This window comes from Parus major, chromosome 3 (assembly GCF_001522545.3).
Source record: "Parus major isolate Abel chromosome 3, Parus_major1.1, whole genome shotgun sequence".
NCBI lineage: Eukaryota > Metazoa > Chordata > Aves > Passeriformes > Paridae > Parus > Parus major.
The window spans coordinates 69712345-69737007 of NC_031770.1; the positions used below are offsets into that span (position 1 = coordinate 69712345).

General features: G+C 38.6%; 1 protein-coding gene and 1 long non-coding RNA gene across 6 annotated transcripts in view; one reads left to right on the forward strand and one right to left on the reverse strand.

The window, feature by feature from the left end:
- LOC107201609 overlaps positions 1-23366 on the forward strand; it is a 33994-nt gene extending 10628 nt beyond the window's left edge. For 2 of the 5 annotated variants that reach the window (XR_001520285.3, XR_004496458.1), the window contains 3 exons: positions 10043-10141; positions 10822-10902; positions 12666-23366. This is a non-coding gene — a long non-coding RNA (uncharacterized LOC107201609). The remainder of the gene's footprint in view (positions 1-10042; positions 10142-10821; positions 10903-12665) is intronic. The other 3 variants (XR_004496459.1, XR_004496457.1, XR_001520289.3) reach the window with 3 other exon arrangements.
- Positions 1-24663, reverse strand: part of CRYBG1 (crystallin beta-gamma domain containing 1) — a 95650-nt gene that overhangs the window by 56978 nt on the left and 14009 nt on the right. Inside the window, exon 2 of the mRNA XM_015621107.3 lies at positions 7297-7426. Within this exon, the coding sequence (XP_015476593.1) occupies positions 7297-7332 (36 nt within the window). The 5' untranslated portion in view covers positions 7333-7426. The remainder of the gene's footprint in view (positions 1-7296; positions 7427-24663) is intronic.

The following is a 24663-nucleotide window of genomic DNA, read 5'->3' on the forward strand; positions in this document are numbered from 1 at the left end:
CAGGTACAACAGCACCCATGCAGCATTAAAAGTAAATTGCTTGTATAAGGGCTCTGCTACTGCTGTATTTTTAAGTGTTAATGTTGAGAAATGTCTATCTTAAAGGACAGTACTGTATGTTATTAAAACTGAAAGAATTTACAGAAAGTGTAGTTCAGTCCTCCACTCTCAGTGCTGCTCTTTAGGAAGAGCTCACCTATATGTGGGTTCTTGCTGGCAAGCAGTATTAGACAAAGACTATCTGGACATGCTGAGGTTAATTTTGCTTTGTTTCCACAATCCTGAGCACCCCTTTCAGTTAAATGTACTTATAGTAGTCAACACTGCCATTATGTCTCTGTAGACCATATTCTTAAATATTCTCTTTGCAGAAAAAGGTTCCATAAAAGTTGTATTCAAATTATTCCCCCTGTGCTTTGTGGGTTTTAACATTTAAGCCATTTCAGTCTACTGGTTTATGACACTACTCACTGAACACTGTGGACAAGTAATTTAATATACAGTGGCTTCTTGGAATACAAATGTTTGTGGGAGACATCACTGTGACTTAAATTGTCAGCATTTAGATTCTGTCCCAGTTCTGCATTTCCTGGCTTCCATAATGATTTCAGTACAAAATTCTAAATTATGATTTTTTTCTTCATGTTTATGGTGATGTTGTCTTTTTAATTATGAATTGCATATTTATCAACTAAATAAATCTGAAAAAATCCTTCTGTATTAATTATCTCATACTATTGCAAAACACAGCACGACTCAGAGCTAAACATCTTAAAAAAACTTTAAAAGTTTAAGGGACAGAGCAAATTAAATATTTATTATGTGTGTAAATGCTTTGTCAACCCTATAAGAAATGCTGGCATGGCCAGGGCAAAATGAAGCATTTTTCATGAATGAAATGAAATGAAATTAAACTCAATTGGTTTGAGAATTTGATTACTTCCCACCCTCCCCCACCCTCCATGAATTTCAAAGTAAAGACTTCAGCGTTCTTTTCCTATTAACATAACTTTCCTCCCCAAATCACATCGTGGTTGCAGCCCAAGAATGGGAACAATTTGCATTGAAAAGAAAAAAAGGGAAAAAAACACCACTTAGATAAACCAGTTTAGCATTCTTATGTTTTCCTATACTTTAAACCATATTTTCTATATTTCCTATATTTTAAACCATAATAAGGAATTGATGTGCTGGTCAGCACAACAGCATCCTATAAAAAGCCATACAGACAATGAATAATGTAGCTGTGCTGAACGTTGTCAAAGAACTATCATGTGATCCATGCTTCACCACATCTGCTCTTTTTCCATTCTCTCTGTATACTGTTGTCTTCAACTGATACAAATATATCAGGACAACAATCACAAAGCCATGTCTTATGAATAAAATCCCCCAGAAATCCTTCAGTCCCCACCTACATTTAAATATACACCCATACATACATATCTGTACATGTTTATAAATAAAAATGTAAATATAATTTCTGTACCTATTTCAGCCTATAAAAATATTTATTACTGTATTTCTGATTGATTTAAATCAAAGAAATGTATTTATTCATATTTCCCATACACATCACATGTAGGTAACTCTCACAAGCAGACCTATGTATATAAAGAACTTCAAAGTTACACTTTAAATTTAAAATATGGGAAGCTACTCTCTTCTCTGTAGGGATGATAATGGGGAGCAATGTGATTAGAAGGTAGTCCTAGCAGAGTGAGCACAAATATGAGTAACTGAAAAGGGACTAAAGTGAATACCAGCTTTGTGTAGGGATTACCAGGGGATTTTGAACCTATGTGTCTATTAGCCAGGGGGAATTCCTAGTAGAAAAAAAAATAAAAAGGAAGAAAAGAAAAATAAAAAGGGAAAGGAAAATTATTCAGCTGGTTAAGCCTGGGAGGGAGGTGGAAAGTGGGACCATTATTTCAGGGAAACAAGTTACACTTAGGGAAGATGGTGGCTAGAACCATCACTTGGTATAGCAAATGACCTATCTGCACTGAACACACACTCTCAGTGAGGTGTACAACCACCTTGAGTGACCCTTGCCATATTTCCCACACAAGGTATAACAGTAATTTTACCAGGTAAGGAACATAACAGTTATATCAAAGAAAAGGGAAAAAAAAAACCAAAAAAAAACAACAATTGAGCATACGAGTAGTTAAGCAGATGGAAACTCTGTCAAGAATCCAGACATGCAGCACAGCACTGAGCAGGCTTTTTTCCTGTCCTTCTCCAGGTAATACAACAAAAATTTGTCCTGCTGCAACATTTAATTAGCTGGAAAGATATAATCTATTCCAAATAGCTGAGGGAGGACCTATGTAGATTGTAAAAGAAAACGAAACAAAAACAAGGAGAAACCCAGCACCCTGCCTCACCTAGGCCTCTCTTAGGTAACTGCCTTCCTATAACACCCCCTCAACTCAAAAGAAAAAGATGCTTCTGTGTCATATAATTTCCTCTCCTTTTCTCCCTTCAGTCTTTGCACAAGCCAGGTTTGTGTTCTCCTGAAATTGTGAGGGTTTTTTTTTCTTCTTTGAGAAAACCAACACCAGCAAACATTCTCAGCCCCTGTATAATTCATTTTGTAGGACCTTGGCTAGCAGGTTTTGTTTACCTGGCTGATTCCAAGCTGGAGAAGGAGGTCTTCTTTCAGTCTCAAATTCTGGGAGGAGATTGGTTAACCACTGAAAGGCCTTATCTATTAAAAATTGGGGTGAACCTTAAGGCAATGACTTATTCTCCTCTGGACAGGTTCCTCTCACCCATCCATGAACTGATAATTTTGTTGTCTGTTACTCTGGAAAGTGACTCACCTGCTTTTTCACTTACTTGGACAGTATAATATGCTTTGTTTCTACCATTTAAACATCACTCTAGGAGGTAACTGAGTAACCCCATGGATTCCAAACAGACTTTAGGTTTTGTTATTTCTTGAGAAAATAAACTACTGTAAGAAGAAGCAGTATGACAAGCTGGGCTGAATGTCTTGCTAACATTTCTTTGAGCAAGGCAGACAGAAATTAAAGAAGCAGATGAGGAATCCTAACACGAAAATATCTTAGACCTTGATGAACTATCATCTTGAAAGATGAGTTAAAAGAACAGGAGGAATTAGGGATCTGCATATCTGCTGTCTCAGGAATATGGCAAAGGCAGTGATAGAATAAACTCATTCAATCCAGTAATTTGACACAGAATCAAAATGGGCTTCCATAGCCACACCTGGGTGTTAGAAGTACTCCACCCAGTTTCCTTCAATGAATATTCATGTCACAGAACTGAATCTTTGTGTGAAAGGCAGTGGCTGTGTTCAGGTAGCAAGTAGGTGTGAGAACTCTTATCTAGATGGAGAATCCTGAGAAACCTTTGGACAGGTACCTGGTTATAAATCTGAAAATATGACTAATCAACACCTGAATATAAGAGCAGAGACAGCACACAGATGTGACTTAGAAAAAAAGATATTGAAGCCAAAGTATCTCTCACATGGAATTTTTAAAGTCTAGATTTTTGTGATCATTATTCCTAATGCACAGGAAATATATAAATAATGAAGCATTAAGAACTCTATTTTCATTCACTGATTTTGCTATCAGCAGAAGCCAATCTAAATTTGAAATTGTTCTCTAGGGGAATAAATGCCTTTCAGCGTAACTATACAGAAACCTATCGGCTTAACACCTGCTTGTCTTTAACTACATATTTTAAGGTCATTTGAGTTTGCCATACCACAGGTAGGACTCCTTCACCCTTGGTATCAGTGTTTTGTCATTGCTGAACCTGCATGACTGCAAAATACATGTTTTATCTGTGATTTGGCTCTCAAATTATTATTTATCCAAAGAGAATGAAATTAATCAAACATTCAGGATGTTGTTTCTTCAATCATAGTGAGAACACTGGCCACACTGTTTTATTAATAAGTCTAAAAGATATAAAAAACCAGATCATTAAAATCATGGCCACAGCTATCTACTTCATGCAGTATAGGCTATATGACAGCTGAAGCAATCCTCAGTGTGAATCCACACAGACATTCTAAATATAAACAGGAATCTAAGAAAGCTATTTTCCCCTCACTTGCAAAGAAACTCAAGATACCAAATTCTCCTATTTAGCTTCAATTAGCGAAACTGGAAAATGTAACCAGCGATGTAATGTATTATTTGGGAAAAGGAATAAGCTGAGTTTTAGAACAGACACTATAAAAATAGTGTATTTTGTGGATCTGACATCTAGAAATTATTTCTGAGGGATTTTTAATATTTAATAATGTGTTATCAAATGTCTATTTGCCAAAATACGAAAAGATAAACAGCTAACCTTCAATTTCATTAAACAAATGTTCTGCATGCTAAATAGCACAGGACTAGGAAAGTCAAGAATCACACAGAATCACAGAATAGTCTGAGTTAGAAGGGACCCAGAATGATAACTAAGTCAAACTTCTAAGTGAATGGCCTATAAAGGGATAAAACCCAAAAATGAAACATATACTCAAATTTTTGATTTTTAATTTCTCATAGATCCTGTTACCTCCAGTAACTTAATAAACATTTGCAATTTGTATTTTGATAAGAGCACTCTGAAATCTCTCTTTCATTGTTATATAACTACACATTTTTGGTTGTTCCAACCAGAAGCTTACAGTAAACAAAATTATAGATTCCAGATGGCCTTGCAAAGGAAAAGAAAGTGGAAGTCTCTGTACAGAACCAGAAGTACATTTAAATCAAGCAATCAAGCTCAGAAGTATCTGATGAGAGAGAAATACTGTTATAGAAGAATGCCTCTCTCTTCCTAAGAAAATAATGTAGTGAAAGGAAGTATTTTTGCCTTATAATTTGGACAACAGAACATTTACTCATTGTGTAATACTATAAAGCAAGTGATCTTAAACATTTTTTAACATCCTGCTGGTTTTTACCATCACTATTTATGGAAGTCAAACAAAAAGAGAAACAAAGTTGCACTGTTCATCAAGAACAGATGATGTGAAGTACAGGAAGAGGCAAGGTGAAGATTTGTTAAACAATCCTGGAAGAAGATGAAAAGGGAAAACCAGGGTATACTATGATAGAAGTTTATTATAGACTAGCTTTTAGGGTGGAGAGAAGTTGTGTTTTTTGATCACACATGGGAAGCATCCAAAAGGACAGAACCTGATGGGTTTAATTACTTCTTGAAATTAATTTTTTTTTTCTCTTGGAAAATAAATACAAGAAGGAGACAGTCCAACAAGTTCTTGGAATATGCTGGGGACAGCTTTTTCTTTAGAAGGCAAAGAAAACCATTAAGGGAGTGGCTATTTTAGATCTTCTGCTGACTAGTAGGGCACGAACTGGCTCAGAGTGGAAGGCAATCTAGGTGAAAGTGAACTCCACCATTTAGTAATCAATACCATAAAAAAGAAAAAGAAGCAAAATCAAATTACTTTTTTTCCCTAGAAAACAAAACCAAAATTTTATGAGCTCCAGAGACTGATAAGGTAGGTTTTGTAGGAAGACTGTTTCATTAACAGAAGAATGTAGGAGAGCTTGTCTTAGTCATTGCTGGAGTCAGATCTTAATTACCTAAGGTAAAAGGAATAATATGAATTAGGAAAAAACAGAGGATAAAACAAATTAGTCTGCGTACATTATTCTGCAAGACTTTACTCAGTACATTTACCTTTGAAAGGTTTATGAACAGATTTCCACAGAAAGAACAGCAACACAGAGGAGCCTGATGCAAACAGCTTATGTTTTCTAGTGCACCGTTTTCTACCACTCTCCCGCAAGAAATGCTGAGGGAAGGCAGGGCTTCCTTAAATCCCAATCCCCATAAACCATCTGTCATCAGCAGGTGAATGTGTTATTACACACATTAGGAGATTATCCCAATACAAAAGAAACTGCTGAATTCACACACACACACTCCCCCAGGCAACTTCCTTGATTTTTACAATTTATCTAACAATCAGACTTCTGCGTTATACATCGAAATATAAAATTATGTGGCCTAGTCTCACTTTCAGAAGCTTCATTTAAAAGATTGTAAATGCTCTTAGTAAAAAATTGATGGATTCCACGTTAGAGAAATGACATCCCAACAGTTTAATTTAGCTGCAAGTATGAACAAATTATTCCAAAAGAACTAAATGCCAATTCAGAGTTTTCTAAGCAACAGCTGAGCCCTCCTATTCCTTCCACTGAAAAATATCAAACATCTACTTGTTCTTCTAGAAGTCCTTGCAAGAAGCTAATATACAAAATAGTAATAGGGTGAACAGCACTTTTTTTTTTGTTGGAAAGCCAATTTCCCAGCTAGCTCTACTACAATGGAATGTCATCCCAGCACAGTAATGTGCCCTTTTGCTGTTTTGTAAAGAACTGAGATATTTTTGTAGGATGTTTCAACAGTATCAATAGAACCAAGAACCTGAATGAGACCGAAAGGGGTATTTGGGGTTTGCGTTATTTGTGTATTCAGCTGAAGACAAATGAGTCTTTTCCAAATGCAGAAATCAGTAGATGAGATTTGCTGGCTTGAGATGACTGAAAAATAAATGTGTTTGTTTTAAAGACAGAATATTTTAAGCCTCCATCAAATATAGTCAGAAGAATATTTGTTCCACAACCAAGAAGAAAGCAACTTTTTCAATTACTGGCCTGCTGAGTGCTTTTGCTAATGTGGAAAAATAGTATTTCTCTCTCCACGGAAAGATTACAATAAAGACAAGAATGGCATTGCACAACTTTGTCTGCAATCTGAAATTAAGTTCTCACATTAGAACAGGAGTAATTAGCATTTTCCCTAGCTTGCTTCCATGCAGTAATACTGCTGCCAAGCAAATGAGTAACACTCCATGAGCTAAATGAACACTAGAAACAAACTTGTAGCCATTCCTCCTCCTCTGGGAAAAAAACTTACAGAGAAAACAGTGTGGGTTAAGTGGGGAACTGTAGAAAAGTAGGTGCTGTTCTTTTATTATTTTGGCTTACGTATTTTTTTATGAACAAAAGGAAAAAGCCATATGGTTTGTGGGAGGATGTGGAAGATCTCCTCGAGCCATTTTCTTTTTTGTCTCTTCATGCCAGCTACAGTCATTACGCACCTTCCTTATTTCCGTAGATGTTATTAATTTGAAAATTTTCCAGTACTTTAAACACAGCTCTTTCAAAGGAAGATTACAATTATACCTTGTGTTAAATTCTGTTTTCAGAATAGACACCCTCATGATATCTGTGTGTTTGTGCACATCTACACTTACAGAAACACACATATTTAGTTTTCTCCTACCTTTCTAAGCACTGCTGGTAATGAGGCAGTAGACATTGATATCGCTGGGAGAGCGTAAGAGTGGGGGCAGATTACTGACGGTGTTTGGTTCTCCTGAACAGTGTAGCGTCTGCCCGATACATCATAGTACCTGCAAGGAGAGGAAACATCCTTCAGTTAATGCATCCTAGGAAGAAAAAAAAAAAAAAAGAAAAAAATAATAAAAAAAGCCTGAGTATTTTTTTGCTGTATTTCTGTATTTCTGACAAAACACTAGATGTTTTCCCCTGTTGCAGTGGTTCAAGGCTTCTGGTACTTCCAAAGTTTACTGCTTTATTTTAGCTAAACTACTTGCTCCTCTTCTTAGACATTAATTCATCCCACCTGCTTTAGCTCTCTGAAACTAGCCTGTCAGCTTTTTCCTGGTAATAAAACAAACAAAATCCAAATACAATACTCAGCAGGATAACCACATCAGAGCCACAAGGCAGAAAAATTAGTCGTCTTATCTTCTGTCACTCCACCTCTTCAGAGACAGCAGATTACAACATTTGGGGTTTATTACATCACATGTTCCGTTCACTTTCCTTCTGGAAGCTGTCTCAGTAAAGAATCAGTTGAATTCTCAGAACAAGTCACTTACTGGGCTGTCACAATGAAAGTGTACACAATCTTTAAAGCAATACATAAATTTTAAGCAAGTCAAAAACTTGCTTAAGCAACCTAATTTTGCTTATGTTTATTCCACAGTGTCAAATTTCAAATTCTGAATCTAAAGAATGTAAAAGAGTTCATTTAATCTCCTCACAAGAGAAAAATAAAATAGTAAAAACTGACCAAGTTATAAAATGTCTTCCATTTCACTGCTTGAAAAATGGAAGTAGCAAGAATCCAGAATTCCCTGAAGATAGTTTTATTAAAAGGTTGATAAATATAGCAGTTTAAATCTAAATATAAATATAATAGCTTATATATTTTTGTCCTTCAAATGATTCAACAATTGGTTAAAATGCAATTTTGAAAAGATTTTGATTATTTTTTTTCAAAATTGGACTGAATTTTTCATAGGATCATAGGACAATTCAGGTTGGAATGGATGCCAGGAGGCCTCTGGTCTGATGTCCTGCCTGAAGCGGGGTCAACCATGGCAACACACCAGGTTGTTCAGGGCTTTACCCAACCAACTCCTGAAAATACGCAAGGGCAGAGACATTGCAGCCTCTCTGGACAACAGTGAAAATGTTTTCTCTTACATCTAATTTGAATCTCTCCTTTATCAACTTTTCACTGTTGTTTTCCCACCATGCACTACTGTGAAGAGCCTGGGTTCATCTCCATCACCACCCAAAGCTGCCTCCTCTCCAAAACTGAACAAGCCCCAATTCTCCATTCTCTCTTCACAGGGCAAGTGGAGTCTCACAGGTAACCACCATACTGGTCATCCAACTTGCCCCAGTCTGAAACACAGAGATCTCTAGGCAGAAAACATACCCTCATCAAGTATTTTGCTTTCACACACACACACCAAAAAAAAGTCTCAAAAATTCTTGTTTTGTTTTGTCCTTAAAATATGCATATTTTCCATTTTGGTTGGGACAAAACTATCTTTTTCCCACAGGCTTCTTTTCCAGACTCGCCATATTGTCTCAAATCCAGCTCTGTTTGTACAGCTTTATTTGCAAATTCAGTTTTATAACTGACTTTCATATAGGGTTTTCAAAGAGTGAATAAGTGAGCAGGAAAGCCTCAGGCATACTTATAAAGTTGTTCAGTTTATTGCATAATTGTGGTGAAAATGTTTTGACATTTTAACACATATCCCAATAAACATGTGCAATTATTTTGTTTATTTACCTATTTCTGAGGAAGAAACTGCATCACTCTTAATAGCTGGTTACCTTCCCCAGGACATAGCTGACTTTGAGCTGTCCATCTTGATTTTCATGTTCTGCCTCCACCGATAGAGCTCGCTTTTGGGGCGGTTCCACACACATTTCATGTGGGAGAATTCAAAAGTCACATTAAAAAGCTTCTCAGGTAGTGCTGAAAGATCCTGTGTCACCCTACCCTGTCTGCAGTCGATACCGCTGAAGGGAGTAACAGCCGGCTGGGGACTGTCAACTCTCTGACTCAGAGCAATGGAACAAGTGACATGATATGGGCAGGAGACCGGGAGGGTGTTTGGCTGAAGTCCGGATAAGAAGTCAGGCTGAGGAGGTGGAAAATAATGGCACACCAATGGAAGTGGATGGAAGAGCCGTCAGCTGTTGAGGTGACACTGATGCTCTGCAAGAGGCCACCATTCTCCTTGGTGCTGCTGGGCTGGTGACAAGCATCTGCACCCCAAGTGATATACAACGAACATGTGTCAGAAAATAACACATCACTGATCCCAAATGCCAAAAGGAGCCCAGAGAAAGCTCTGTAAGCAAACACTTTCTAGGTAGGAAGACAGGATATTTCACCAAAGGACATCCTTTGTCCTGTTACAGAAGGGGGCTGTGCTGGTCCCCAGGCAAGCCAGCAACATCCACCCGGGAGGCACCTGCTGGCTCCCTTCCAGCAATGAAGGCTGGGCCTCCTTGGGGACATCCTCACACCTTGCCCCACGTGCCCTCTCCTGATGGCCATCAGCCCCTGAGACAGCATTAGACCTCAGGGTGCTGGCATGGCCGCAGTGCGGTAGCCAGAAAGCTGCTGCTTTCAGAATATAGTGAAGCAGCACTGATTCTCTCAGGCACCTTTTTTTTTTTTTTTTTTTTTAAAGGACAAAACTTCACACCAAAAACTGGAGCTTACAGAAGCAGCCTGGGAGGTTTCAACCCAAAGATGTTGCACTGGAAAACAGCTCCAGATTTCCAAACAGGTGAGAAAAGGTACTCTTTGAATTTCTTCATGGTTTGAGGTCTATCCTCCCAACAATCTGCTGATGAGCTGAGCTCACCAGAGCCTCCAAGTTTTACTTTATGGCACCGGGCAGTTTTCCAGGGAAACGCTGCAGAACGCTTCTCGCCTGAAGGCATGGGCATGCACACAAGCTCCTGAGGGCAAGACAGGGTGTGAAGGCACAGGGCTGCACTGCTTCTGCCCCAGATGCCCAGCCAAATTTCCTTCTTCCAGCCCAGATGCCGAGCAGCTCACCCCAATGCATGGCAGAGAAACTCACTGTGGGGCAAGGGCAGGTGGGGGGACAGTCACTATGGAGAAATCGAGGCACTGTCAACTCACACCCTTGCTTTTCTCACCCAGGACTGTTTGTGTAACCATACCTACTTGCTCAGAGCCCCGAGGCTCCGGAGGGAGAAGGCACTTGCAACACGCTGAGCATGTTGTGAAACCCTCCCAGACACTTTGCTCAGCAGTAACTACAACAGCCCCATGTTAGTTACCTAGGCTGTTTCCAGCAAAAATCCAAACCATACCCCCATACCTGCTATCAGGAAGAAAATTAATTCTGTGCTAGTCAAAACCCTTTGAATAGCTCTTTGAAAATAAGCACACTTATTTTCAAAGAGCTATTAGTTACAGCGATAACTAATTTTACAGTGAAGCAAAGGAAGAGCAAGAAGGAGGCCTTGGAAATTATCAAACTTTTGGAGGGAACATGAGGAGAAAGAAGTTCTGTAGGTATATACATCTTCTCTTTACCTGATTTAAAATAGATATTGATTCACAGTAGAACTACTGACTGGAAAATGAAACCTCCAGATGGGAACTGACCTGGCAGTGCTCTCTTTATGCTGCAGACCACACAGTTCAGCCCCACCACTCTACCTGTCCATGCCTTAATACTTCATAGCAATACAATGTTATCTTATTAACTACCTTAACATATTGACTCGAAATATGACAATTACAAATAATTTTGAAGGGAACTAGCCTGTAGGCAAAAAATATATAAAGCCAATGTAGGACCAATGAGCAAACAACTCACTAACAAAAAGAAGAAAAGAGTGGATTGCCATACATTTTAACCTAACAGTGCTTACTAAACTAGCATCCTTATAAATTTTACAGACATGGCTTTCCTCATAATACATCATATTCAGCCCTGAGATCCATCTCCCATCTGCTGTTTTTCAGAACAGTCTTTAATCTGTACTGCGTAGATGGTTCTTGCCCATTAATTCCCACTTTTCAATCAACACAATATGAGATAAATTTTTTAAGAGAGAGCATGCATGAGCAAGAGCAACTTGATTGCAACAGAAAGAAATTCTGTTTGTTTATTCAGATCCCCTACCCAGTCTTCCCCCTCCCACACCACATCAGGACTAGAATTTTTCCCTGGGAGCAGCAAATATCAATTTGATCAGCAAAATGACTGACTAAAGATTTACTGCAAAACATAGAACAATATAAAGAGCAGTAACGCTTCTCTGGTTCATCCGTGACTAGGACTGACTCGTGACTATGATAGATGCACCTATGCTGACAAACAATTTACCTCCCTGGTTCATTCTCTGGTCCTGGTCAGCCGTACCACACATGCATCACCGTGTGCTTGGACTCTCTTCTGAAGGGAACCGACTACTTCTCTCCAAGGAAAAGCCAAGGCACAGCTCTGTGGAAGGACTGCCCTGAGGATGTCACAGCAAGTCTGGGACTAGACCAACAGTGGCTTCTCCTGCCCTCCACCATCCCAACCAGCCTCTTGTCCTCAGACAGCCTCTGTATGCCCCACACCCCACAGCATACTTTTGGCATAATGCTATAAAAACACCAGTCTTGCAGGCAGCAAAGCAACCTTCACATTACTCCAGACACTTTGAACTAAAGCCACAAAAATATAATTATGATCTTAGAGCCATGGGGGCATCGGACCCAGGTCAAATGTTAGGCGGCACAAACACAAACAGTTCACTCCAGAGGCGAAAGAGGTGCGGATACATCTGTAGGATCACTCCTTGGGGCAGATCCTTTAGCAGTGTAGACTATTTTAAACACGGGTTTTTTAATTGTGCGTTATTGGAGTTGCTGTCGTTACAGCCTTAATATATTTTGAGCATTTCAAACAGCCTGCTCTGGGCTGAAGTTTTCCATACAAAGCTACTGCTTGTTATTCTTTCTGTCATCTTTTCCACAGAACCAGTATGTGGACTCTATGAACAGTCTGCAGCAAGCTACTTACCACATTTGTATCACCTCTTCCCACTGTCTCAGCAGTCCCATTTCTGTCTCCCTGGTTATAGAAGAGAACAGCCAGCTTCAGCTCCTACACAAAGTGGCTGGGACACCTCTTGCACACACCTACCTACTCACACAGAGTTTCAAGGGGTGGAAATCTGGAGCAGACACACAGGTCTTTGAAGGGACATATGCTTGGGGGACATGTACTGCATGTCTTTCTGTTGTGGGAGTGACAGGATGTGTGTGTGTGATTTTTACAGGGAAACTGAGCATTTCAAACTTCTCCCAGGCCTTGGGACTGATGAATGGCTCTGAGCTCCTCCTCGGGCATGGCGCAGAGAAGTGGTGGGGAGGCACGCACCCTCTTGTGCCAGCACCCTGCCATCTAATTGCCAGGCTTCAGATTCACAGGTGAATCAAGCTTTACCTTTCTGCTCCACCGTTCTAGATCCTAGAGATAGAAAAGTCTATTTAAACTACCTTAGGTCACATCTTGTCAGCACAGAAGTATTCTTACTGGCTTACTTCGAGGTGTTTTGTCACATGTCTTAATAACAGGGTTAATACCTCACCTAAAAGTACCCTTTGTTATAGTTACTCCACTCTGCCTTACTAATTCAGCCTAAATAATTCCCTCCTTTGTTTGGCAAATTCACACCATTTAAATACTTGCAGGCTTCAGCTGTGTCTCTCCTCACAACAATTATTTAGCATCATCTTCCCTTTTGCAAAGGAATTCCCATGTTCTCCTCTGTGCTTCCTTCTGACAAGACCTCTCCAGCAGAGATGTGTCCAGAGCTGGACACAATGTCCCTCCTCGACTCAACATAAAAAAACCACAAAGAGCAGGTCTGCTGCCTCGTTGCTTTGTTCCACGATACATTTGCTCACACAAAGCCTGCACAGAGCTTTTCTGAGCCACTCTAATACCACAAACTTGTCGTACTTGTTGTCCACTTCCATTCCTACATGTATTTGTTTTTTTCTTTCTACCACCTTCCCAGTACAATATATTAATTTCAGGTTATTAAATGTATTTGTTTGCATTTGGCAGTTTGTTGAAGCTCTGAGCAACTGCTCATGAGATGAAATGGCTCCAAGCTTCTGGCTTTCCTGCACTTCAAACAGCATGTAGCTGGAAATACTACAGTCATTAGGCCTTCAAAACATGTTTTTCTGTGTGCTAACATAGAGACATTGTGTTGTTCTGTAGCCAAATCTTTAATACAGTGAATCCAGGCAGCTTCTGGTTTCTTATTCCAAGTGATCTTCCTCCATTTTACAAAACTGAAAAGCCCCTTGGTCATGGAAATTACTGTAATTATTAATTATATTTAAAGTTAACTTCTTTCGCTCCTCTATTAACTAGGGAAAAACACTAGTTAATAAAAATTATTAGGGAAAAAATAAAGACATTTCAGAAAAATGGATTATAAAATCCAACAAGAAAGTTGAATCATAAGGTTATCTGGAAATGTAGCAAATAATGGAGTCAGGTGCCCAGAAACCCTGCCATTATATAACTAGTTAAAATATTCATGAACAGTAGCATAGAGCTTGATCTAGACCAGGTTTGTGCCAGATACTCATCACCCTTTCAGTATTTTGCCTCCTGATGTTCTCAACTATGGAATTACCTGAAAAATGTATCATTTTATATCCTGCTGTCTTAAGTATCTTTGTACCTTAAGTATCTTCACAGCAACTAATTTTTTCCCTTTTTATATCTACAATCCAGGTTATTATCATTCTGTATTGACGTTCCTATGAGGAGATGCGTGATAAACTTCACTTAAGGCCTACCACAAACAATCACTTCTCTCCAGTTGTATTTCTAGCCCTCATGTTCACAGGAAAAAAACACAATCTAACAACAAACAAAAATTTGGTTTGGTACAAAATAACTGGTACATGTACTGATCAGCTGTCTAAAACCTCATTTCAAAGGAGGAATACTTTTAGTCATTTCATCACTTGGAGACTATTCAAATTACTGAAGCTCTTTCTTTATTCTGTAATTTGAAGACCATTAACAAATTTTTGCAGTTACTATTTTTTGTGAAACTGAACTCCGTCTGCTGATATGTAGTGATGTTTAAAAAAAACCCCAAAACTTAGTACAATTTTAATACAAGGTGTACTCCTCTAAGCATTTTTTTATCCTTTTTTTAGTCTTATTTTTCATTCTTCAGAAAAGCTCATTATTATCATCCAGCCACTGGGTGGCACCTCTACACAGATGCCAGGTGTGCCTCGACAAACTCCTGATGCCTTCAATAATCACTCCATTCCTCCCACAGCCAAGCACTGACCTTACATCAGCTTTGAGTACACAGCCACATTTGGGAGACAGCTCAAGTTGGTTACTAAAAACGGGCTTTGTAAAATATTCCTGAAATTTTCTGCTGTAATTTTTCAACTCCTAACTTTTGGGAAAAAACAAATCTGTATAGAGAAACCTGTCAGGGGACACCTGGTTCCTTAAATATGTTTTAAGTATGGGCAACTTTTGATAGCATATGAAATTGTTTTGAGACATGTGCCAGAGTAAATATATAATAAACTTTGTTGCTTTGTAGGAATATTTTAAAAGTCATGTCGAATATTACAGTGGCATCCTGCAAGCCCAAGCAAAGTTAAATTCCAGTTTTGGTGGGCAATGAACTAATAATATCCTTGCCCCTAGGTCAGCTGTAACTATGCTGCACTGGACTATCTCAATGAGTGAAAAGCTCATCTAGATATTTATACTCTAGCCTAGCTTTAAAGCATTGTATAAACAATAATCATCACACTGAGTTACCTAACACAGGTAATATCTCATTTTATATAGCAAGAAGGTCAAAGAACCAGATGAAGCTGTTTGACTGAGGAGACGAAAAGCCAGCATCGCTCATTTCTTTAAACACATGATGCTTGTCTTCCTTTGTTCATATTGACTCACCATGACTTGAGGAACAGAAACACCACGTTACTGCATCATTTTCCTACTTTCTGTAGCTACACTGGGATATACAGAAGGGTGTTTACAAATCCAGGGACATGAAAATGCTTTTTGAAATGCAGACTTGCAGCATTTCCCCATCTGCTCTTTTTATGTGAGTTTTAGCATTTCAGTTCAAAGTGACAGTTGGAAAAAATCAGCAAAGTTTGTGCGCTTTAAAGCTAGTTGTGAGCATCTAGTAATCTGCCTTGGACTAAAGTTCCACTTTTGTGGAAACAAACTGGAATTTATTCTAAGTCCAATTAATCTGGACAATTCCAAATACAGTGCAATTCCAGCAACAAGTAGGAAAGTCTTTAATTCTTGGGAAGAACATTTCTGCCCACAAGGAGGGATAAAACAGGTTTGTATAGACCAAAATAAGCGTCTCAAGTTCCCAGGAAAGGCCGTGCAGGATGGGTACAGAGGCAGCAGGGAGGGAGGGATGCACTGTCACACACACCTGAGTGCGAGGTCTTGTGCTGGGGACACCACCTGTGACACGGAAATGAATGACCACAGCTCCAGGCTGTGGCTGGGGACTGCAGCTCGCAGGAAGGTCCCCTTCAGCACGGGATCCCAGAAGATTTCATGGCCTTTCAGCAGCCTAATGCTCTACTCTGCTCCAGCCTCTCCTGCACCCACTGGGCCAGTGAGGAGACCCTGTGCAGGTCCCTGAGCCCAGCATGAGTGTGAGCCCCTGGCAGCACAGCCTGAGAGTGAGAGTGAAGGCCAAATGAATGAGATGCAACCAGGACTTGTGAGGTTTGGCTGGTGCTCCATAAACTCATCCATTTATCTATGCATCAAAATCTTCATAAACCACACCCTGCAATTTCAGCAAAGGAACTCACCTAAAATGAGTTGATTTCATGAGCTAAATTAGCCCACTGTCTAGAACAAAGACAAGCACCTAGTGTAGTACCAGCCATTCCACATTTGCATCAATTATGCTGAGCCCAATTGAAACTCAGACTTTTGGCAACAAGGCACTGAGCCACTTTTTGCTCACAAAATAACACAGCGGCTTACATTCAGTGGAGATTTGTGATTACAAATTGCATCAATGTAGATTTATTACATTGTCACTTCTGAGCATCAACAATCTAAATACCTAGGGAACCTACAGTTACAAACATACTTCAGAAAAAAAAAGCAATCTTTTTTTTTTCCTTTTTTTTGGAAAGCAGTACTAGAAAGGCACCAATTAAGAATGCAGACTTAGCTTTGTAAATCCTGCTTTGAAAACTGGCCATTAAAATTTTACTGAGCTTTAAGAAGAAAGGATGAACAATTTACTAAAATGAATAAACAACTTCTTTTTGATGTCAGGAATGGAAAATTGAACTGAAATGACAAATTTGGTAAGAAGTAGCAGGAAAACACAGAGCTATACTTAGATAAGTCAGCTTGTGTAATATGAGACGTTTTGTTGCTTCCAGACTTAATAATGGACTTTATAATTTCAGGCTTTAAGTAATTATAACTTTATTGCAAAAGTTATCACTACGGATTTTCTCATTTGCCTGAAAACACACATCTTCAGAGATTTTAATATAAATCCTAAATTAATAACTTTCATTTAAATTCCATGTATATTTCAATATGGAGTATCTGAGTGAAGCATCATTTCTTAAGAGATGGCAATACTGAATCACGATTTATGAGAGTGTTTAATGGGCCAGGTCCATGACTCCTATGTCTTAGAGCAAACAACCTTCATCTTTTATGTCTATATACAGTTACATTTATGAAAACAATTAAAAATGCTTTAACACAGACATATTTTTAGATGCAGCTTGTAAAATCTATTCTCCTACTTCATATGGCTTTTCTAGTCACATGTCCAGCTGAAGAAGTAGCTCAGGGAAGTCTTAAAATATGAGACCTTTCAACAAGATAACAATAGAAAAGATGAAAAGATGACTCAAAAACTTCTATCAATTGCAGTCACAGATGCATCACAGAAAGGGATTTTGTCACAAATTCTAGCACAGCACTAATGTAAGATACCATTTCACAGTACATTCCATGGCCCTACAGGTTACCATCAGAGCTCTTCATTCTCACATTCCTTAAAATGCCATTAATGCAGTAATATAAATTGTCAAAAGTTACACATTAAAATAAACACATGGATGTGGATGGGTTTTCTACATACCTCCACAGAGGTCAGGCTTTCTGCCAGCTCAATAGACATCATAACATGGATTTACACTACGAAGTGCTTCTTTGAAGTCATATTGGCTTCTTCAGAAGGACTAGCTTACCGAGTGAATAGCAGCAGAATTCAGGATTCCTTCTGGATACAAGCTCACTGAAGGCAGCCTACCTGCATCTCTGCATCTTTACAGAGCCAGAAGACCACGGGCTTCACCTTCAGAGTTTGTTTTGCTTCACCTTTTGAGCAATGAGTTGTCTCCTAACAGTATTTTTGCCTCTTGTCAAGTCCATTTACCACACTCCTGTTTCACCTCCTTCTCTATTCCGCAGCTACCAAAAGTGATCTTGCAGGCAGTGAGAGGAGAAAAAAGAAAGGATGCAAAAAACAGAAGAGAGGGGGAAACGAAAAATTAAAATGGGAGGCTCCTGGGAAAGGAGGTGCAGACAAACTAGGGAGAATATTTTTTTAACTGGGACACTGACAGCCCAGTTAATTTTGTGTAAGGCTTTGTTATTTAAAATGATGAGCATTTTGTTACAATTCAGTACACTTACTTAATGTTGCTTCCACTCTGTTCATTAACAGCTCTCTTCTGGATTACTAATCTACAAGGCCTTCAACTATTGGTTTTGAACAGCTCATCTTCCAACCTCATTGCTTGATCACCCTAGAATGCTTAAATACCTCCTGAGCAGGAAACACCTTCATGTTAATTATATTAAATGTCTGAGCTGGAGCCTACCAAGCAATTCTGAATACAGTAAACCAGGCACAGACTTTGTGATGGGTAAAAACAATGTGCTCCTACAATGCAACCATTACATGTAAAGAAAAATCCTCAGAAAAAACAAAATAAGGTCTCAACTTTGAGGAAGCTGGTTACAAACTATTTATATCTCCAGCACTGATCTGTGGCCACACCTCTAAAAAAGAAATAAGTTTATCTTGTCTCTTAGATTTAACAAACAGTCAGAGCAGAGGTGGATAATCCTAATGCACATGCACTTTGGCATGAAAACAAGTTTGATTTGTCCACCATAAGCATTAACTTCCAGCCACACCTTCTCTTCTGTTTGGGTCAAGTCTATAATTAATGAAAGCTCCCTCTCCATGTGACAAGCAAATTTTTATATCATCCCCCTTATCTTTGATTAAAGATGCCATCTATAAAACTGTAAGATTACTATGGTAGTGTTTGAAGCTGATTTAAGGATAAAAACTTAAGAGAGTGAACGCGCTCTTAATAGCCTGCAGCTACAGCATCACATACTCTTATGTGTACCTGACCTGGTCTGCACTGAGCAGGAGAAGCCTCCATGGTGTTCACTGAAGGAAGGAATTTTCATTGCAGTAAATGTCATGCTTCAGCTCTTTGTCATCAAGAAATGAATTGTTTCAGTACAGCACTCAGTGACAAACTGCATTGTTCAAGTGTGTGTGAATACCATCTAAGGGATTCTGACGCTTTACGGGCTCTCAAGCGTGCAAGCTGCTGAAAGCTTTGAGTTTTAAAATGTCCACGTGACCATTTAAAAAACAGGCAAAAACACAAAAGCTCCACATACAAAGTTTTCTGGTGCTCCTCTGGAGCCAAAGGTACCATCCCAGTGTCTCAGTAGGTAGAGTAGCTCACTTTGGCTCTGGGTCTTACGCAAGGCGTCTAATTGACAGTTGAGTACAAAGAGTAATTTAGTAAACATCTTGAATCACAAAAAATAATTCTACTACCATTTCAATTGCATTTTAATTTTAAAACAGTTCACACAGTAAACTTTATCCTAAAGCATCATGTGGTACAAATGTATTATGAGCCCTGGACTTTACACATGAAATGCAGGTCGTTCTGGAGCCAGTTCAAAGACTGACTTAAGTCATCTAGGATGTCCTATTTACAATAGCTGACTACAGAGTCATCTGCCTGCAACTCTGTAGTTACCTGCTAAAACCTTCTATTTTAATTTCTGCATTTGCCTACTTTCAACCCTCTGAGGGCTAGAACCAGTTTAACAAGGCATTTATCTCATCATTTGTGACCCAGATGGGGCAACTCATTCACAAGGGACAAGAAATCAGAATGTCCCACAGATAAAGCCCCAGGATCTGGGGGCAAAACATTTCTGATACTCAGTTTGAGACAGCAAAGTATTTTGTCTTGGTGATTTTTTCAAAGTATAATGTAAACCCCTCCTTTCTTAACAATATTCTCACAGCTAAAGGAGCCACAGATTCCTTTCCAAAACCCTAAGTAATCTCCAAAAGGGAGCATGAGTAAACAACTGAGGTAATCAACACTCTCTTACTAGAAACAGTTATGCAAGGGAAAAGAAAGACAGCAGTCATGTTTTCATTGTATTAGATACACAGTGAAACAAGGGACAATTTCAAAATCTTTGGACCTAGTCTCCAAATCCAGACCTTCAAGCATTCTAAAAACCTCCTCTGCTGTGTGCAGTAAATGCACATTTGAAGATGCAGTCAACCTGGCAGCAGACCTTTAGGACTGCAAAGTGTCTTTCTGCAAAGATACAGACCCCGAAATCTCTGTCAAGAGATGTTCATTAACCATAATGCAGAACTGTACTTTTTCTGTCTTCAAATGTGAAAATACCGACTTCAGAGACGTCATGGATCAGGAAGAGGTAACTAAGGATGACAAATAATTCCTAAATATTTGATGTTTATTTTTGAGATAGATAATTTAATTTGCTTAAGTTTTATGAAATAGTAAATTATAGATGTAAAAATGAAATGGCATGCTTCTGCAGAAGCATAGTAAGGAAATGGACTTACAGAAAGACCCCAGTTGATTTGTTTCCATCAGAAGGCAGCACTGTAGCCTGGTCTATAAGTCTGTTAATTACATATCTTTAACATTAAAAAAAGTAAATGAAACACACCATTTTCCATTAATGTTTCCATTAATTAACAGAGAAAAATAAAAGCAGGAGCTACAGAAACAAGAGGACACTTGGTTTCCCTAATGAGAGCTAGTTCAACATAATTTTAATAACTCAGCTCTCACTAATTAAAACACGCAATAACATTTTTAGGAACTTCAGAACAACAATGGCTGTACCTGGAAGCTGAAAGCAAGATCCCATATCCTTCTCAGGCAATGTTCTATGAAGCAAGTTCAGTTTTTCAAAATAACTTAGGCAAGTATTCCAAATATTCCTCTTCCTTAAGCATGTGTCAGAAGAATAGTGAAAATGGAGGCAATAGATACAACTCAAGCTTCACGAATTTCAGCATAGAAATCTAGAATTAACAACCTGCATGTTACACACCCAGCTCATTCATTAAAAGTTTATTTTCTTACCACTTAAGTCTGTATAATGTAAGTACTACCCTAAATCCATTTTTATCCTCCTAGTATTGATCAGAACTCACGAAATAGGTTAAAATGAAATGTCAGTCTCCCAACATAAAATTTCCAGCTAAGGTATAGCTGGTATAGCCAAACACCTCCCTATGTTAATTGGCACAAAGCAAATTAATAAAAGCAGTTGCAGTGGAGATGAAAAGATGGAAACCCTCTAGAAGAGAAATACAAGTAGGGGCAAACCAAACTGCTTAGGTTATAGTCTACTTTTCTTTTGCTTGATTCTATGTCCTTAGTCATTCTTTTTTAGTGCTCTACTAGGCAAATACTCAGAAGAGTTGGCTCAAAAGTCAGTTTTGCTATAGAAACTTCGACAGGCAGTTAGTAAAGCATTTCTGTTAAAAGGCTCTTCTCATCCCTAGTAAAAAGGTACTTTACATGAAAGAAAAGCCTCAGCTGCCCCTTGGCTTTGTAAGGCACATGCAGCAGCAGTTCTGCACTGCACTCTACACAGGGACAAGAAAGCAAGTTACCTTGGAGAGTCTGGGCAGACTGACCCACAAACTGCAACACCAGAAGATTGAAGAGGACTGAAGGGTTTTGTTTTATAGCTAACTTTTTGAACTAGAACCGTCTGTCCTCCTAAACCCTCACCTTCATTCTTAAATTGTAATTTGAGCTAGATTAAAGAACAGCAGAGCATCATAAAAGGAAGGGTGTAAAACTAACCAAAATAAATACATTTGGGACAGATTATTGAGAAGATGTAAATAACAAGACTGTTCCAGCATATGAGACATAAAGAAATCAGAGTGGAAGAAGTAAAACACATCTGAAAGTATGAGAGATGAAGGAGTATGAGGACTTCTTCAACAATTAATAGAAGGACTACTCAAGCCATTTTTTAAACACATGTACTTCTCGGAGGAAATGTAAAGAAGTTTCAAGAAAAAATAATTTGTATAAACATTAAAAAATTCTCTGCAGTGATTCAAGTTTTTGCAATTTGTGTTTTCTGTTGCACCTGTTCTATGTAGGTGCCATGTAAAAATTCAAACAGAAATATTAAGTAACACAATGTAATCAACAGGCAAACTGCATTAAAGCCAAAAGAAGAGAGTAAGAGGTAAAATCTAGTACTTATTTGCAGTGATGCTGAGAATCTTTTGAGTCTCACTGTGGTAAACACTGTACCAAAAACTGGGTATGTCCAACAAGAGGGAAGGGAGGAGACACAATTAGACTGAAATATCTGTAATTATCCTAACAGTTTCAGCCCAGCAGCTGCTTCATCAGATTTATCACCACCAAGACCCAGCACCTGCCAAGGAAAACTTGTGGCAGGAGGCACCAACACCACAAAACAGCTGGTGTGAACACTGAAAGCCACTGAGAGAGAATGTGAACAAGCTCCTGGGAGTCATCCAGGATGGACATAGCATCTCTACCTCTATGGTCTCTCAAATCAAGATCACAGGACCATAGTGACAGCCACACAAACTTGGTGGCATTTCCAGTAACCTCCAGGGTAACAGATGTATCAGTGACAACACTTCACTACCACCTAAGTGATGCAGGACAGCAGGGAATGTCACACTGCGGTGAAATATGATCAGCCATTTGCTTGGACATGGATTTGTGTCCAAATTCATGCTTACATCGATTAAGAAATACAAACAGGGAAGTTCAACAACAAGTATTCAAAAAGAAGGCCTACAAAGAAGACAGAAAGCTTATACAATAAAAAGTCAGACAGAGAAATAATGTTAGATGCGCAAATGTGTATTTCATTAAAGCATTAAAAAGACACTAGTTCATTTTATAAACAAAGTGGGGCTAATTTCTCTCTAATTATGTGATAAAGCACATTAGGAAAAAACAGTCTTTCCTAAGCAATATTATTAAGCTCTGAAGTCTAGGATTTATTTTTCCTTGCTCTAAGCTTACTAACTACAAATGTTTTAATTAGTAAAATTTATCAAGGACTTTTCTAAAACTAAGCTGTAACTTTGGCCTCATGTGCACCCCAGGCAGTTCATTTCAAGAGCTTTCAAACTGCAATGCCATTTTTTAATTCTTTTTAAAAAAAAGAAATCAGCCTTAAACTTCCTTTATTAATTAGGTGATTCCTACATTAAAGATCCTGTGTGGGTTTTGAAGATATATAAAACAATATTGTTCATCAGCTTTATATAAGAAAATATTAATTCTTTTTGGCAACCTGTTTTATACTGACTTTTCAGATCTTCCAAGTCACTGATGTTTTTTTTTTCCCCTCTGTCTTCCAGATTATGTACATGCATGAAACTCGCCACACATTTAACTATCAAGGTTCTTCTATCAATTTTTTCTGACCACAAAGCAATAAAACAAATATTTCAGTGAATAACAAATCATTAACTATGGAATAAGTACCTAAGAGTGTGCACTGGGTCTGGCAGGAATGGAGTTAATTTTCTTCACAACATCTCATACGGTGCTTTATTTTAGATCAAAACAAAAAGAACCCAAAAAACAATGACAACAAAATAACCAATCCCCCCCATAAAAAAAAACACACATCAAAGTTTCAGCTATTGCTGAATGGTGCTTGCACAGCACCAAGGCTTTATCAATTTCTCATATATTCTCCCCAGCAAGTGGGCTGAGTGGGAACAGCTGACCCAAACTGATCAAAGGGATGGATATTCCACAGCATGTAAAACCATGCTCAGCAATACCAACACTGTTTTTGTGATGGAGGATGTTTCTCCAAAGTAGCTGCTGCTCAGACACTGGCTGGCCACTGGTCCACTGGTAGAATTATTGAGGGACTGTGCATCAGTTGGGACTGGATTTCCTCTCCTTTGCTGATTAAGATATCCTTATCTTGACCCATGAGTTTTTTCTTGCTTTTGCTCTTCCAATTCTCTTCCCCATCCCACTGATGGGGAGGAATGAGCAAAGTGAGTGGGTCCTTAATTGCTGGCCAAGGTCAACCCACCACCAAGTAAAATTCTCCTCATGGGGCTGGGATGGGGATTCCTCTACAATAAGATGTACTCAGGAGATTACATATGTTCCAAGGCCTATTTATGGAATTCATACCATTTTTCAGTTATCGTGCAAAAACGTACACTGCTTTGGTTTTACTTCACTATGCCAAAAGGTTGGACTATTTCTTTCACTTAAAGAAAAAATGTTTTAATTCAATCCCTGTGTGACTGTTCTAAACAGAAAAAAAAAAAAAAAAAGAAGATAGCAGAGTTAAATCAGTACTGGTCATAAATACACTCCAGTAGAAATATACCTACTTGATGAGCTTTTTGCAGCAGTACCTATGCATTTGTTATTCTTCATCTGTAGCTTAATGCTCTTTGCATTGATGTCATAAAGAACAAAACACACCCAAAATTTCAGTTTTCTCATGAGCATGTGATCCCAGTCTGCCATATGTGTACAGCAAGTGGCTGCAGAAGGTGCCTATGCAGGCAAGGAATTCTATTCAGGAAATCTAAGCAACACATTAAAAAAATTCCTTTCTTCTATTTGTGGTTGTCCACAGGAACACACATGAATAATAACAAAGGAATAATCAGTTAACTCAGAAGAGGGAAGGGAAAGGAAGACTTCAAGGAGTGTTTGGCTGAATACACCATCAAATCTGGATGCCCTCAGAAAACGCGTAGTATTTCATGAATGTGGAACTGTAAAACTGTTCTTTGGACCTCTTAAATAAGATAAATAAAGTTTCTCACCATGCTGGAGATGCTACTTTCCCAGCAGCCTAGGTCAGTTCACCAGAGGACA